The 15,836-nt window shown below is 45.4% G+C and overlaps 1 protein-coding gene across 1 annotated transcript in view; it reads left to right on the top strand.

Annotated features, from left to right (window-relative positions):
• The window catches only part of LOC146809047 (uncharacterized), a 523,889-nt gene that overhangs the window by 101,219 nt on the left and 406,834 nt on the right, over positions 1–15,836 (top strand). Inside the window, exons 7-9 of the mRNA XM_085615855.1 lie at positions 105–422; positions 2,341–2,457; positions 5,973–6,034. Of these exons, the coding sequence (XP_085471981.1) occupies positions 105–422; positions 2,341–2,457; positions 5,973–6,034 (497 nt within the window). The remainder of the gene's footprint in view (positions 1–104; positions 423–2,340; positions 2,458–5,972; positions 6,035–15,836) is intronic.

Genomic DNA, 15,836 nt, shown 5'->3' with positions numbered 1-15,836 from the left:
TTTTATCTGTGTGTGTGTGCGTGCGTGTGTGTGTGTGTCGTATCTCTCATTTTAGTTCCCTCTCTGCTTCACTCTGCTTTATGTCCTTAATTCTCCTTTTGCAGGTCCTGCCATTAAATTAGAGGTTGATAGAAATTTCACCTTCTTCGAAGGAAGCACCATCTCTATACCCATCGTGTACACACCCAGAGAACTGAACCCCGTCATCACCTGGACACTGAATTCTAATAGAATAGTCTCCTGGATAGTGGGCGATCCTACGGTGGCCATGGCGCGTGCCTATCAGTCACGCATCACCATCTTCTCGAGTGGCTCCCTCAACATTTCCAATGCGGCCCTCTCAGACACGGGCACATACAGAGTGCGGGCAGAAGGGGCAGACCAATCTGCAACTGAACTAGACATCGAGGTGGTCATTTCGGGTAGGTTGACTTGCATTACAATGCGTTTCATTCATGAGAGTATTAGGAGGTCTTTGGTGACTGGAAGTCAAATGAGAAAACTAAAAAGGCTGTCTTATGCTTTATATTTTCTGGGTTTGTTTATTAAACATTTACATTTTTCTGCATTGTGTATTTTAATAATCATTTTTACTGTGTTACTTAGTCATCATTTGGGTATTTTATTGTGCGTGGCATGGTTACATTTGTTTATCATATTGAAATGTGTATACAATTTAATGGATCTAAAAAATTCATAAACATGTATTTATTGGGACTTTGAAATGAGCCATTTGCACAAATGTTTCCGCTTCAGTCAATGTAGCGCAGCACACACAGAATGCGACTGTGGATCACATGTACACAGAGATAGGTCACGAATAGTGGTTGCAAACTGTGCACTGACTTTTAGCCATGCATCCAATTAGATCACACTGCAAACTCCCCAGAGGCAGAGTCGCAGATGACCTGCCTAATGATACTAACTACACGGGTCACTGAATGCAAACCCTATGATTAGCCATAAACAGTTGGAGGGTGGCCTGCAAGGAACAGCAGATCACCATCCCTGCGTTTGCATTCCCAAATGGGAATCTTTTTTTCTGTGAAGTAGACTAGTTGCCTTAAAGGAACTCATTCTGTTTTTAAGAAAAGAATTCTCGTTTGGGAAGACAGCAGGGCTCGCCCAACATAATTCCCAGAGTTGAATTACCACCTCATTTGAGGAGTCAGTAACTTTTCAGTGGTTTTTCAAAACATTAATGCATATGAGTAGCAGTTGGGGGGGGGGGGCTCCCTTTTTACATCCCTTTCCAATTAAGACTTGGAAGGGGTCAGTAAACTTATTTAGTGAGTTTGACGTGCTTTTGCGACTCAAAAATGGAGTTTAATACAAATCCAGTTGTAGTGGTATATTTGTAGTTAATCTTATGCAAGTACTTCGACTTCACTGTCATTTCTAAAATAGGACCTATTGTCTCCTGGTTTATCGCTATGCCGCTCTGAGGTCCTGGCGCACACTATGTGCTGCTCTAAACTATTCCATTGGGGGTCCTAGCCTCACTGGCCCAGGGCTCCCAACAGCTACTCGATCTGACTGGCTGGAAAATCTGGCCAGTAAAATTGCAGGATTGGGCAGAGGCTGCGAGCACAAGGTCCTGCCCTCCCACAACATGGGGGGAGCCAGGGCCGGCTTAAGTACAGTGCGACCGGTGCAGGCGCACTGGGAGCTGACCGGTGGGAGGGGGCGCTATATTCAGCAATAATTGGAGCGATGAGGAGCCCTTTTGCCTGGTGTTCGTGAGAAAATCTTAGGAGGACATAGGGTGTGGGGGTCCCAAAAATGATTGTCGCTCGGGCGCCAACAGCGCTAAAGCCAGCCCTGGGGGGGCATGGACTGCATCTCCCAGTCTAGCTGCTGTTTCAATGCCCCCCTCCACGCTGCCCCACACATTTCCATTTCACACCCGCTTACAGGTGATTGATGGTAGCATTCATCCTCTCAGAATACAGAATTCTGTGTGTAATTTGGCCCTTGAAAAGAGGGTCCCCATTGTATAGGGATTAACCCGTTATTGCACCATACTGTCACAATGTTACCACATGGCATTGTTGTTTACCTGGGCAAAGATTGCACCCCGCCAGTACTGTGCCATTTTTAATTTGGGCCTTAGAGTGCAGTGAAAACCAAGTGCATCATGGGTCATAGGAACAAGGTGTCGCTTGTCAAAAGCGGATACCATTTTTGGGAGGGAGTGATTGGGTTCAAATACAGCACGAGGAGGGAGTGTTAAGGGAGCATTAAGGAAAGTAATAGCCTCTGGTCTCCCCTCTACATGTGTGTCAAGTAACATACTCCCTTGATAGGTTTTTCCCTCACTTTTGTCTCATCCTCTTCTAGAGATCAACAAGATCGAACGCCTCACCGGAGGACAGATCGCAGGAGTGGTGGTCGGTACTGCCGTTGGAGTCCCAACTGCTATTGGAGGGTCGTACTTGGCAGCTAATAAACTATTAAGTAGGTTGTGTGCTCTATAAAGCGAAACTCTAGGCACAGGTTCAAATGTCTGAGGGAACAAGGAGCTCTACTGGATGTAGAAAAAACAGAAAATAATCCATACTTTTTAATATAACAAAAAAAACAAAGGTTAAAGTGACAATATAGTTATACAGGGTAATAAGATCTTACATCTCTGTTAAAAATAAAACCACAGAAATTCACTGAAAAATCAAAGGCTAACGTGACATTACAGTTAGGTGAAATGTCCGTTAAAATATCATTTTAAACTCACTAAACACTGAAATTCACCAGTTATAGTTACCTGTGCTAACTATAATTTGCTTCTCTGCCATTCGCTGCTTATGATCTAACATATTACATTGGCTCAGGCCATCACTGATGACATCACTAATGACGTCTCAAATGCCATGAGCAGTGTGTGGCAGGCCCGGAAGTGATAGTTAGCTCAGCTGTGAGTGGCCCCAGGTGTGATTATTTTCTTCTGCTAGGCACTAACATTGCTGCATGTAAATATTTGTGTTAATCAAGCCTAATGATATTTTTTGCTTTGTAAATAGGTAGGTTACAAATGCAGAGATAGGTGTTGGCAGTTTGCACTGTGGGACACAATGAATAATTTGCCATGAGCAAAGCAGAATCCTGACCAAGGGAGAATATAATCTAATAGAAATTAAGTTTGAAATTTTATTTTTTAAACTGGCATTTTCTAGGTAAGTTCTCGGTAACTGCATAAACTGAAATAATGAAACAAACCTGAATGTGGGATGCTGAGACCCTCCTAGAGATGATTGTGTTTGCAGTGTGCGATACAAATCACACACATGAACAACGGATAAGGATGATACTGGTCTGCAGTTATCAGAAATCTCAAATGAGTGAAGAAATATGTAGGACGTGCCTCCTCTTATAGGGCAGTATTTCCCCTCTGCATCTTCCCCATAAGTCCTCTGCCTTAGAAACTACATTTTATTTACACACACACAGATGTGCTGCTGACCGACTTCTGCCCACATCTGCCAGCAAGTCAGCTCAGAGTACTAAGCACATGCTGTGTGCATCCTCCACAACCCTGGCTCAAACAAACTATATTACTAACAATGGTAAAATGAGTGAAGATGAGAAATAGTGACATCTCTTGCTTTTCGTTCAGCAAGGTGCCACAAATGTTGTTATTACCAGCCTGAGACTGAATGTCCTTCCTTAATAATAATCATAGGGGCAGATTTACAACAAAGTAACGCAGCACGGTGCAGCAAGTCATTTTGCTGCACCGTGCTGCGTTAGTTTGGAAAGCACAGAGATGCGACATATTTACAAGAATATGTCGCATCTCTTTGCTTCCCTTGCGCTGGCGCACAAACTGCAGCCAGGCGCCGGCGCAGGCACCCTTGCACCATGTTGCAAGCATGCCTGCGTCGTGGGGAGATTGTTTTTGTGCAGGAAGGGACACCTTCCTGCACAAAAACAATCACAAGAGGCTTTTTCCTAATTCAATGCGTGCTGTAGAATGCAGCACGCATTGAAAGAGGAAAAAACGAGGAGAAATTAAAAACATTTCTCCTCGTTGCACCTCTAGTGTGGCGTAGTATTCACCTGCATCCCCAGATTTATGATTTCTCGTAAATCCGGAGATGTGTCTTGTTCCATGGGTGTTGCGTGGGAACACCCACAGCAACACCCATGGAACGCCCCTTCAAAGCACAGTGCTGCGTGTGAAGGGGCCATATTTACAAGTAGAGGAAAAGTCACGCAGGGTGGCTTTTCCTCTCCTTGTAAATATGGAGGAGCTCCCTGCGCCACCAGTGCGTCATGAAAAGTGACGTAGTGGTGGCGCAGGGGGCTTGTAAATCTGCCCCATAATTTGTATTTGTAAAGCGCAAACATATCACCCCTTTCGGGGTTTCAAGGCACTGGAGGTAGTCAGGGAGATTAAGTGAGCTACTGCCCAGAGACAAATGATGCTGAGCTGATGTGGGGGATCCAACCATGAACCCCATGCTCTAGAGTTAGCCGTTCTAGCCACTGCTCCACATCTCGCCTTGCTAAGTGTGCTACAGTCATTTGAAATGACTGCTGAATATGTTGAACTCACTTATTAGTTCTGATTGGATTGGTTGAAAAGCCAACCACACTTGCTGAAACAATTCTGATAACTGCCTTTCAACCAATCAGAATAAATGTATTTGTTCACATCCTTCCTTTTGGCTACTAGACATTCAATTAAAATGGCCTTAGGCAAACTGCTCCTCGCCACATCATAATGCAGTCCATGTCCAGGCATAAACCTGACCTGGGATTTAGTTTATATGTAGAACAGGATTTGGCATTTGTTTACAACATGTGATCCAAAGGCAGACTTTGAAAGGTGGGTTCAGTTGTGTCGGATTTTTAGCAGATTATCTTCAGAGGTGAAAATATGTTCTTATAGCTGAGTAAGCTACATAAAAAATACTTTTCGCTAGTAATCACACGTAGATTTAAAAACAATGATATTGGCATTTATTCCCCAATCAGTCAGGACCCGGGCCGGGGAGGCGAGGCCGGACCCAGTAGATGTACGGGCAAAACGCCGTCCGAGAAACCATAGGGAGCATGGCTGAGATAACCTAACTCAATTAGCAAAAAAGAGAAGAACTCACTAGAAGATAGATGGAAGGCTCTCACAGTGTCCTTGGGATGCCGCACAGCAGGGGCACTGAGGGAGCCAGAGGGCGGCATGCCGCCATAAAAGATTAGAGGTAATGCTCTCCCATGACCCTTGGGATGCCTCACAGCAGGGGTTCAGAAGGAGAAGAAAGCAAAGGACTCAGCAGCAAGAAAGTAGTGTAGAGACTCAAGAAAGGTCCTTGAAATGCCACATGGCAGGGACCTCTGGGAGAAGGGAGGGCCCACGAAAGGGTACAGGGCAAGCAGGACGGTACTTGGGACCCGACAGGTCCAGACGGAAACCCTCCGAATTGGTTGCAAGCTGAAGCCTAGACCTGAAAATCAGAAGCCCAAAAGGGGTCCCTCCCCTCCCAGGTGATTGAGAAGGCTGGGTCTATAATGCGAGGCAATGCGAAAGAGCAAAAGAAGTAAAGAAGTGACATGGTTTAATAATGCAACGTGCACATAACCATGAACAATGTGATGTAAATATATAAATTGTTGTTATATGAATAAACTGCGACCTTTTCAGGCACCCAAGGAAGTTGTCAGTGGTGATTTAAAGTAAAAGCGTGCATTTGGCTTGAATGATGGGGGGAGTAGGGAAGGGAGACTCGACACCTAGCGGGGTTTATTTGCTGGTAGCTCTCCTCAGACATACATCTCTTGCAGTAGGATCATGCATGTCACTTCAGTTTCTCAAAATATACCAACTACATTGGGCCCTTGTGAGACTCACTGCATCATCAATTAATTTTTCTATCGCTGCAACCATGGTCTACCTTCATGCTCTGTATTGCTTCCGACGAGGTACCACTGCTACAGTGCTGTGCAACTAAAGATCTGACTGTCATCTTTCTACACAGATTCAGCCCCTTCGCCGCCAGCACAGAACTCTCAGCCAGACTTATCGAAAAAACCAGCCTCGGTAAGTCTGCTCTCATCCATATGAACGTTGAAGCTAACCCAAGTAAAGAAAATTGATTAAAGCAGAGAAAGGGACTCTCCTCACTGGGCATTTTCCTAGGAAGCTTTCCATTCTTTCTACTGTCCTCGAAGAACAAGTTACTCCTTCTCTGGTGGAGTCATTATCTAACTTAAGATTCCTCACCCAAGGGACCCCTTCCCTTTGTCAAGCTAGACACAAAAAGTTTTTAGGAGCAGGCAGGGGTCCACTGGATCACTGCCTGCTCCTAAACAATGTTTGTAAAATTAATATTTATTTTAGCAAACGCATCCTGTTTTCCTTTTAGGAAAATGGCCTGCATTCATAAAAAAATAAGGATTGCTTTATTTGAAGGCAATCACAGGAATGATGGGGTGCTGGCCCCAGCATGCCACCATGCCTGTGACTCTAACCACCAGTAGAAGGCTCAAATTGCAACCTACCTCATGCATATTAATGAGGTAGGTCGAATTGCAACCCACTACGAATCGGTATATTTCAAACCAGCCTAGTAATGCATAAATTAGTTCACAAAATAACAATGGATGCACCCACTTCAACCAAATCAATTTGAAAAGATTCCTAATAGGAATTTGCAAATTGCAAATCATTATGTCTTGGAATTTACGATTTTTTATTAGGAATTTTTGTACATCAAGCACTCGGTTCTTTGCATTAAAACTCCAAACCTGAATAATCTACTGTGAGGAACTGTATAGTGAGAGGAGAGAAGCAGAAGGAAGAGCAGGTGCTATATAGGCCCTTTAAAGCAGCTGTCTTATGGCACCAAAAGAGGGGGGCTTTAGATTCAAACAAACTTTGTCACAACCAATAGACCGGTCTTTATTGTGCCAACACATGCATCCCGAGTCATGCACAAATGCTGGTTGCATGTGTTAGCATATTAAAGCCACATCTATGCGTCTGTGTGAGTCTTGCTTCTGTGTGTGTGTGTGTCACACCAATTCCTCAGGGCCAGGCAGCTGGACTACTGAAGGTCTCCCACCACTCACGAAGTGCAGAACCCTGTGCTACCACAGCCTGTTGCCTGTGCCTTTGCAGTAAATCTTCCTGTAGATAATGAGAATGCATTAGCTCAGTGCTTTCATAAGATGGGCGTCTTACTCACTCTTTTTGGACATGCAGGAGACTTCCGAGGTATTCTGGTCAAGGATACATGCTGCTTCTGGTGGTCAACTCCTCTAGCAGCATACAGTGGACCATTCCTGCTGCATGTGTGCTACGTGCTTGGCAGCTAGGGATTGGAGGATGGGCTGAGGTTGCTACCCAGCAGATTGACACAATGGTATGCATTTGCTTAGTCAACTAGACACTGCACATTTTCCTAAACCAGTCTTTTGTGGAATGAGAGCCACTTCTGATCAGTAAAAATCATTATGAGCTACTGAAGGCCAAGTAACTCGCGCATTGTCACCATACTCCTCCTCACTCACCCAGCTTCATTGACTTCAAACCTAATGTCCTTGGAGCCCGATACTGTGGTTTGAACAAAATACTATGACTAGGGTTACTATGATGGGACCGCCATGTGCATCAGTGAGTGCATGGTCTGTGGGGATGTATAAAAATAGGTGTGAATGAATGGGATATGGGTGTATAGGTGACTGAGATCCTGTGTCGTATGTACTTGTGGCACAGGACATACCTTTCACCATTTGTGGCACCGTTATATATACAACACAAACTTGCAACAATGTTTTTTTTTTTTAAATGGGAGAAAATTAAAGTGCAGATAAATGTTTTGCAAAAAATTGTTATAATAAGGAACATTTTTCTGCACTTGAAGGAACATTTTTCTGCACTTAAAATGTTTCCCATTTAAAAAAATGGCTGTATTTTTCAGTTATAAACATGGCAGCATGTCTTCCAGCCTTTGGGAGCAAGATGCATGCTGTTTGTGATTGTGACACTTTGAATTTTGAACAGCATGCGATGTAAAGGCAGTTGTGTTGTAACAGGTGCGTAGTAAAAGCAGTGCGGTGTAATGACTGCATTGTAGTGGATGTTTCCTGTGGAAAGTGACAGGAGTCACCCTTGAGGATGAGCTTCACATATTCTCCCTGGAGGAGCGGAATCTTGAACTTGAGGAAAGAAGACTAGCCCTTGAGATGAGAAGGGCTAAGATGGGCTTGAAGCCCAAAGATGGTGGCAGCAATATGTGTAGGGAAAATGAGGAATCCTTTGACCCTAAGATCCCCAAAGAGATTGTCCCCAAGTTTAGTGATGGTGATGACATAGACACATTATTTGCAGCCTTTGAGAGGTCCTGCAAAATGCTTTGGATAGGTTGTCAATACTAGGGCTCTCTACTCTGGGAGTTGTTGTCCGTAAAAGGCAGTGATAGACTGCTGACCCTTAATGAGGATGTGGCTCGGCATATGAAGAAAACACTTATAGAAGGGTTTGAACTCACCACATAAGAGTATAGACTGAAGTCAAAACCAGATATGGATGAACCAAAGCACTGGAAGGCTGGTAAAAGGCAAACAGGTAGACAGATATGATGGGCTGTATAATTTTATCCAATTGTACCTCAGATAAGATAACCAGCAACTGGAAGAATCAGAGCTTTGTAGCCCTAGAGAGCTGGAATGAAAGGCTGATGAGTGTGTATGGATACAATTACCCAAAGAGACCCAGGAGTTGGATGCCAAGGCGGGGGAGGGTTAGGCCTACCAGAGATCCTCCCTCAAGACCCCGTAACCCTATTAAGGAGGATAAAAAACCACCCCAACTCTCACAAGCATAGTAAGGGGTACGCAAGGCTTAAAAAACTCTTAGACAACAGGGTGTGCTTTGACTGCCAACAGGCAGGGCACTACAGAGGGGATGTAGCCTGTACCAAAAGGGTGGTTAGCACTGGGCTGTTAAGTGTAGACATTGGGGAGGACAATTCAGATGAAGGGATCCTCTTAGCTTTTAACTAGGAAAAGGGTCCATATGGTAACCCGGTGATCCCTGAGGGTGGTAGTAAGTACTCCACTTCATTCAGGTGAATGGAAAGCCTACCACTAGCCTCAGAGACACAGGTGCCAGTCATACAATAGTGGTTGACTGACTGGTGTCCACAGATCAGTATCTGTCAGGAGAAACAAGAAGTGTAGGGGTGGTCCAAGTGAAGGTCACAGTTAGACCTGTAGCCTTAGTGCCCCTAGAAACTGAGGGTACACTTAGCTGGCATAGAGTGGTAGTCAGTCCCGATCTCTTCCTAGATTGTATCCTAGGCAATGACCTCCCAGAGGTTGGCCTGATCCCAGAAGGGGCAATCACCCGGGGCGCCGCCCAACCCAACCGTCATGGGAGCCCTGTCCCCAAAGATAGAAGACTTAGGTCCCCACAGAAAGGCAAAAGGGTACGAAATGGAATAGGAATACAGTAAGGCACTTCACCCCAGCAAGGGAGAGCCCCAAAGTTGGCACAAGTAAGGCCTCTCCAGACAGCAAGAAAGTCCTAAAAAGTCAGGCACCTGTTGAGAATCAGGGTAATGTCCCTGAACTGACAGGAGGCAGAGTGGAAGAAGAGTGCCTGGCACAGGAAGTGGTAGACCACACTCTAAACAGACAGGAAGTTATGTTCCAAGAGACCACAGTTGCCTCTAGGTTATTGCATACTGATAACTGTCAGGGTGTTTAGACAGAATATCGGAAAAAAAGAATGATTATTTTTTATTTATTAATATGTATTTATTTAATTGATATTTAATCGTGTTAATTGTGCTTGTAATTTTTTTGTAATTTTTTGGGTACATTTTATGTGTGGTTGTGGGGTATATAGAGGTTAAGGTTAGGAAATAATTTATTTATAAATAATAATTGGTTGTTAATTAGTATTAATGAATTGATAATTAAATATGTTAATTGTGTAATTTTCTTTTTAGGTGCAGGTTGTGGGGTGATAGGGGTAAAGAGTGGGAAGTAATTTACTTTTTAATTAATTAATAAATAGTTGTCAAGTGATATTAATTAATTAATTAATCATTAATTGTGGTCATTTTGTAATTAATATTTTTTAGGTGCAGGTTGTGGGGTTTATAGGGGTAAAGGGTAGTGTAGTGGAGACGGAGTTTTAGATACACACATTGCTATGTTAGCATAAGCGTCTTAGAAGTTAGAAACGCCATTTTGTCACTTTTGCTGCTTTTGCACACGACACTGCAGATCGATGTTATTATATGAAAACTGCTTGCCTGCCTTTTCTTCACATGAGAACGGTCTGTTGTTCACATCCCTAGACGTGCACCGCGACCTTGGTCTGAACATTGTGTGCAGAAACAGTCAGGGCCAACAAACAATGTATGCTTTTGAATTCAGGTTGATCGGCCCACGCTCTAGCCATAACACGCACACAGCTGCAAATATCTGAAACTCGAGCGCCTTTAATATTGCCGTTTGCATGCATTAGACACACACTTTGGAGAAGACTTTTTCCAGACAGAGAGCAAAGCTGATCCTGTGATGTGATTCACCTAAGCTGATATTTACGGTATGGGGTTCCCCATTCAAACCTAGAGACCTTCTATTAGTCTAATAATACTAGCTTACTAGCGAAGGGAGGGTGGTTGTATTCCACTGTCATTTGTAACATGATTTCTCCCTTCATTTTCTATGGTATTGTAACAATGCTGATGGTTTTAATTTTAATCATTTGTCTGCTTATGTTAGCCAAAGTACTGCATCTTAGGACACGTAGTTTATAAAATAAACATTTTAAACTTTACGGTGTCTCTGGTTACTCTTGTTGTGGACTGATATGAGAATAATAACAAACAGGTATTTCTGATTCCCACCATTCATGAGAGTACTCTAAGTCGCATGTTCTGGGTTGTCTAATCATTGGTAGCTTTGAGATGATACGAAGAGCGAATGAGACACTGATGCTAGTCGGATAGGGGTTCTGAGTACTGAGGTGAGTTTTTGGTACACTGCAATTCACTGAGGTCCTGGTTTCCTGCGCATAGTTCTGTGCATGAGCAGAATCCCTGCAACATGGCGCACCTAACGTTTGGTCTTATGATTTGAGACGCCTTAGTAGTGCTTATATTAGTCCACGACACCCTCACTCTTGTTTCCGGATAGCGGGAGTGACGGTTTTAACCTACCTATTAGTTCAATAGGTTCAATCAAGCTTGTCAATTAAAAAGGTTTTTATATTTGGACCCTTTATTGTGTTACGGTTATATTAGATTGTTTTTCTTCTCTGTGTCCTTATGGCTGCGGTCGCTATTGCGGCGCATAGCCGAGCACCTCTCCGGCGTCATTTGAAACAGTTCGGGGTGCCGGACGATGAGATGGCTGTAATTTTTGTGGTGAGTGGCGATGCATCATATCCCTACGAGTTGTTTTACTCTTGGGTTACTATGCCGGCGGTGAATGCGGACGACAGTATGTTTCACTCCTATACTCCCACTCCCAGCAAATTATAGGCCATATAGGACGCAGGAGATTCCTATTTCAGCTTGGCAGCATTGCATTTGGTTTAATGGCGCCCTACCCCATACGGTTACACCGGTTCGCTTGGGCCCTTTGTCAATTCCAGGGGCCATTTGGCCGGTACTGGACGGATTTACACCTCATCCTCGTTATTTGAATGCTACGGTGGATGAGTTACGTGTCCTCCATACAGCCCTGATTACAGTACATGGGGCTTTAGTGCAATACGTTTCACGCAACGTGCAAGTGGGGGCACCTGTTTTTGTGGGGCAGCCAGCGGGCCCGGCCGGGATTGTCATTAGTCCCGTCATGGTTAATTCGGTCATGGGCAAGCGCCCCCAGAATAAGGACGATTTACCTTATTGGCTTGCTGAGAAATTTGACCAGCTGGAAGCAGTACTTCCGCACTCTACTCCTGTGGAGAGACACAGGATACTCACCATTAGTTTGCAGAAAGACTTAGTCCCAGAGGTGGCCGATTGTGACAACTGGGGTAAAGTGTTTGCAGCGGTCTACTTGAAGTGCTTCGGCACCCCATCTATGGCCGTCCTTCCCTCCATCATCAAACGTGTTGAAGATCAACACGGTCCGGAGGCGGCAGTCGAGTTGGGAATGAGGCTTGTCGGTGTGTTCGACATAGTTGCCACTCTCATCCTTGGCAACCTCAAGGGAGATGCGGTTCACTTTCAAGAGGCGAATGGTTTAGCCCTCGTAGACGAACTCGATAAGCCCTGAGAGTTGCCTAAAATTATTGCGGAAGTTTATAGAACTATCGGCCGCAGTAGTTTGGGGATTAAGCCTACTATTGTCATTCCAGATGTACAACAGCAAACTAAACTCTGTACCGTACTCAGGTTGGGTGGCATAAGTTGTCGCCAAGCCATGAGATTCCTTTACGGTCTATGCCCCAGCCGCAGCCCCAATATCCCATGTGCCGTGAAGCTCGATCTCACGTCGCAGAAATCCTTGAGCAATTGACATATCAAGGTGTTATTGAAACCTGTGTGTCACCAATGAATAATCCCCTATTCACTATAACTAAACCTGATGGGTCGTACCGCATAGTTTTGGATTACCGGCATTTGAATTCTCATTGTCGGACTTGTGCTGTACAGAATACCCACAGTTCTGCCCTCGTTGATAGTCTTGTGAGAAAAAGGTTTAAGACCACACTTGACATATCCAATGGCTTTTTCAGCCATAATCTGTCCTCTATTAGTAGTCAGTGGACAGTGTTTACTTCTGGCGGCAAACAAAAACAGTTTAAGAGATTAGCCATGGGCTATAAAAACAGCCCTGGCATCTTTGCCGCACATGTAGTCTCTCTGTTAGAGAGCATTGACCCTGATGCGTACTCGTATGTTGACGATATCTATCTCACAGACGACGCATTATGGCCGCATCTGTGTCGCGTTGATCGCATCATTGTTATGTTTGCGGACTTTGGTTATGAACTCAACTTTGCAAAGTCACACATTGCAGAGTATAAAGTGTTGTTTTTGTGTTACAAGCTCAACAATGAAGGTCGAGGATTAGCACCTCACTTCCTAGAGAAGTGCGCATGTTTGGGTGCTCCCACAACGCTGAAAAAATTACTGTCTTTGCTGGGTTTTCTGAATTTCGGGCGTACTTACATTCCCGATTATGCCCAGCGTATCAAGCCGCTATATGCCTTGGTACAACCTACTTTTTCCAAATCAAGTTGGTGGCCAGAGCATTCAGCTATTGCAGGCTGATCTTCTTGCTTCGAAATACTTACTGACACGTGATAACCACACTAACCTGGTGATAAGAATTGTGCCTGGCGCAGTGGGTTTCACGTACTTAACGTTCAAAGAGAAAAAACCAAAGGAAATGATGGACAGAGTGTTGAACATTGCAAGCACTCACCCCCAGTCAAGTGATCTGGGTTTAATCCATCACCGTTCTTTAGCCCACTCTGCCACCCCAGTTCAGACATGGCCATATGCAAATCAGTCTGACCCTGTGCCTCATGGGAACAGTCCAGCCCGAACTGCCAAGCCATGTCTTCCCTGGACCGGAAACAAGCTTCCTAGAACCGGTTTCTGGCATTTCAGCCGTCTTCAGCCAGGCTTGCTTGAATCCAGTGGCAAAGTGAGCAAGGGACTCACGTCTGAGCATACCCTGCCAACTTATGGCGAACAAAGCAAAAACCAAAGGAAATGATGGACGGAGTGTTGAACATTGCAAGCACTCACCCCTAGTCAAGAGATCTGGGTTTAGTCCATCACCGTTCTTTAGCCCACTCTGCCACCCCAGTTCAGACATGGCCATATGCAAATCAGTCTGACCCTGTGCTTCATGGGAACAGTCCAGCCCGAACTGCCAAGCCATGTCTTCCCTGGACCGGAAACAAGCTTCCTAGGACCGGTTTCTGGCATTTCAGCCATCTTCAGCCAGGCGTGCTTGAATCCAGTGGCAAAGTGAGCAAGGGACTCACGTCTGAGCATACCCTGCCAACTTATGGCGAACAAAGCAAAAACCAAAGGAAATGATGGACGAAGTGTTGAACATTGCAAGCACTCACCCCCAGTCAAGTGATCTGAGTTTAATCCATCACCGTTCTTTAGCCCACTCTGCCGCCCCAGTTCAGATATGGCCATATGCAAATCAGTCTGCCCCTCTGCCTCATGGGAACAGTCCAGCCCGAACTGCCAATCCATGTCTTCCCTGGACCGGAAACAAGCTTCCTAGGACCAGTTTCTGGCATTTCAGCCGTCTTCAGCCAGGCTTGCTTGAATCCAGTGGCAAAGTGAGCAAGGGACTCACGTCTGAGCATACCCTGCCAACTTATGGTGAACAAAGCAAAAACCAAAGGAAATGATGGACGGAGTGTTGAACATTGCAAGCACTCACCCCCAGTCAAGTGATCTGGGTTTAATCCATCACCGTTCTTTAGCCCACTCTGCCACCCCAGTTCAGACATGGCCATATGCAAATCATTCTGACCCTGTGCCTCATGGGAACAGTTCAGCCCAAACTGCCAAGCCATGTCTTCCCTGGACCGGAAACAAGCTTCTTAGGACCGGTTTCTGACATTTCAGCCGTCTTCAGCCAGGCTTGCTTGAATCCAGTGGCAAAGTGAGCAAGGGACTCACGTCTGAGCATACCCTGCCAACTTATGGCGAACAAAGCAAAAACCAAAGGAAATGATGGACGGAGTGTTGAACATTGCAAGCACTCACCCCCAGTCAAGTGATCTGGGTTTAATCCATCACCGTTCTTTAGCCCACTCTGCCACCCAGGTTCAGACATGGCCATATGCAAATCAGTCTGACCCTGTGCCTCATGGGAACAGTCCAGCCCGAACTGCCAAGCCATGTCTTCCCTGGACCGGAAACAAGCTTCCTAGGACCGGTTTCTGGCATTTCAGCCGTCTTCAGCCAGGCTTGCTTGAATCCAGTGGCAAAGTGAGCAAGGGACTCACGTGTGAGCATACCCTTCCAACTTATGGTGAACAAAGCAAAAATCAAAGGAAATGATGGACATAGTGTTGAACATTGCAAGTACTCACCCCCAGTCAAGTGATCTGGGTTTAATCCATCACCGTTCTTTAGCCCACTCTGCCACCCCAGTTCAGACATGGCCATATGCAAATCAGTCTGACCCTGTGCCTCATGGGAACAGTCCAGCCCGAACTGCCAAGCCATGTCTTCCCTGGACCGGAAACAAGCTTCCTAGGTCCGGTTTCTGGCATTTCAGCCGTCTTCAGCCAGGCTTGCTTGAATCCAGTGGCAAAGTGAGCAAGGGACTCACGTCTGAGCATACCCTGCCAACTTATGGCGAACAAAGCAAAAACCAAAGGAAATGATGGACGGAGTGTTGAACATTGCAAGCACTCACCCCCAGTCAAGTGATCTGGGTTTAATCCATCACCGTTCTTTAGCCCACTCTGCCACCCCAGTTCAGACATGGCCATATGCAAATCAGTCTGACCCTGTGCCTCATGGGAACAGTCCAGGCCGAACTGCCAAGCCATGTCTTCCCTGGACCGGAAACAAGCTTCCTAGGACTGGTTTCTGGCATTTCAGCCGTCTTCAGCCAGGCTTGCTTGAATCCAGTGGCAAAGTGAGCAAGGGACTCACGTCTGAGCATACCCTGCCAACTTATGGCGAACAAAGCAAAAACCAAAGGAAATGATGGACGGAGTGTTGAACATTGCAAGCACTCACCCCCAGTCAAGTGATCTGGTTTTAATCCATCACCGTTCTTTAGCCCACTCTGCCACCCCAGTTCAGACATGGCCATATGCAAATCAGTCTGACCCTGTGCCTCATGGGAACAGTCCAGCCCGAACTGCCAAGCCATGTCTT

This window comes from Triturus cristatus, chromosome 7 (genome assembly GCF_964204655.1).
Source record: "Triturus cristatus chromosome 7, aTriCri1.1, whole genome shotgun sequence".
Taxonomy (NCBI): domain Eukaryota; kingdom Metazoa; phylum Chordata; class Amphibia; order Caudata; family Salamandridae; genus Triturus; species Triturus cristatus.
Note: the sequence above shows the minus strand (reverse complement) of the source record. Positions and strands in the feature narration are given on the sequence as shown.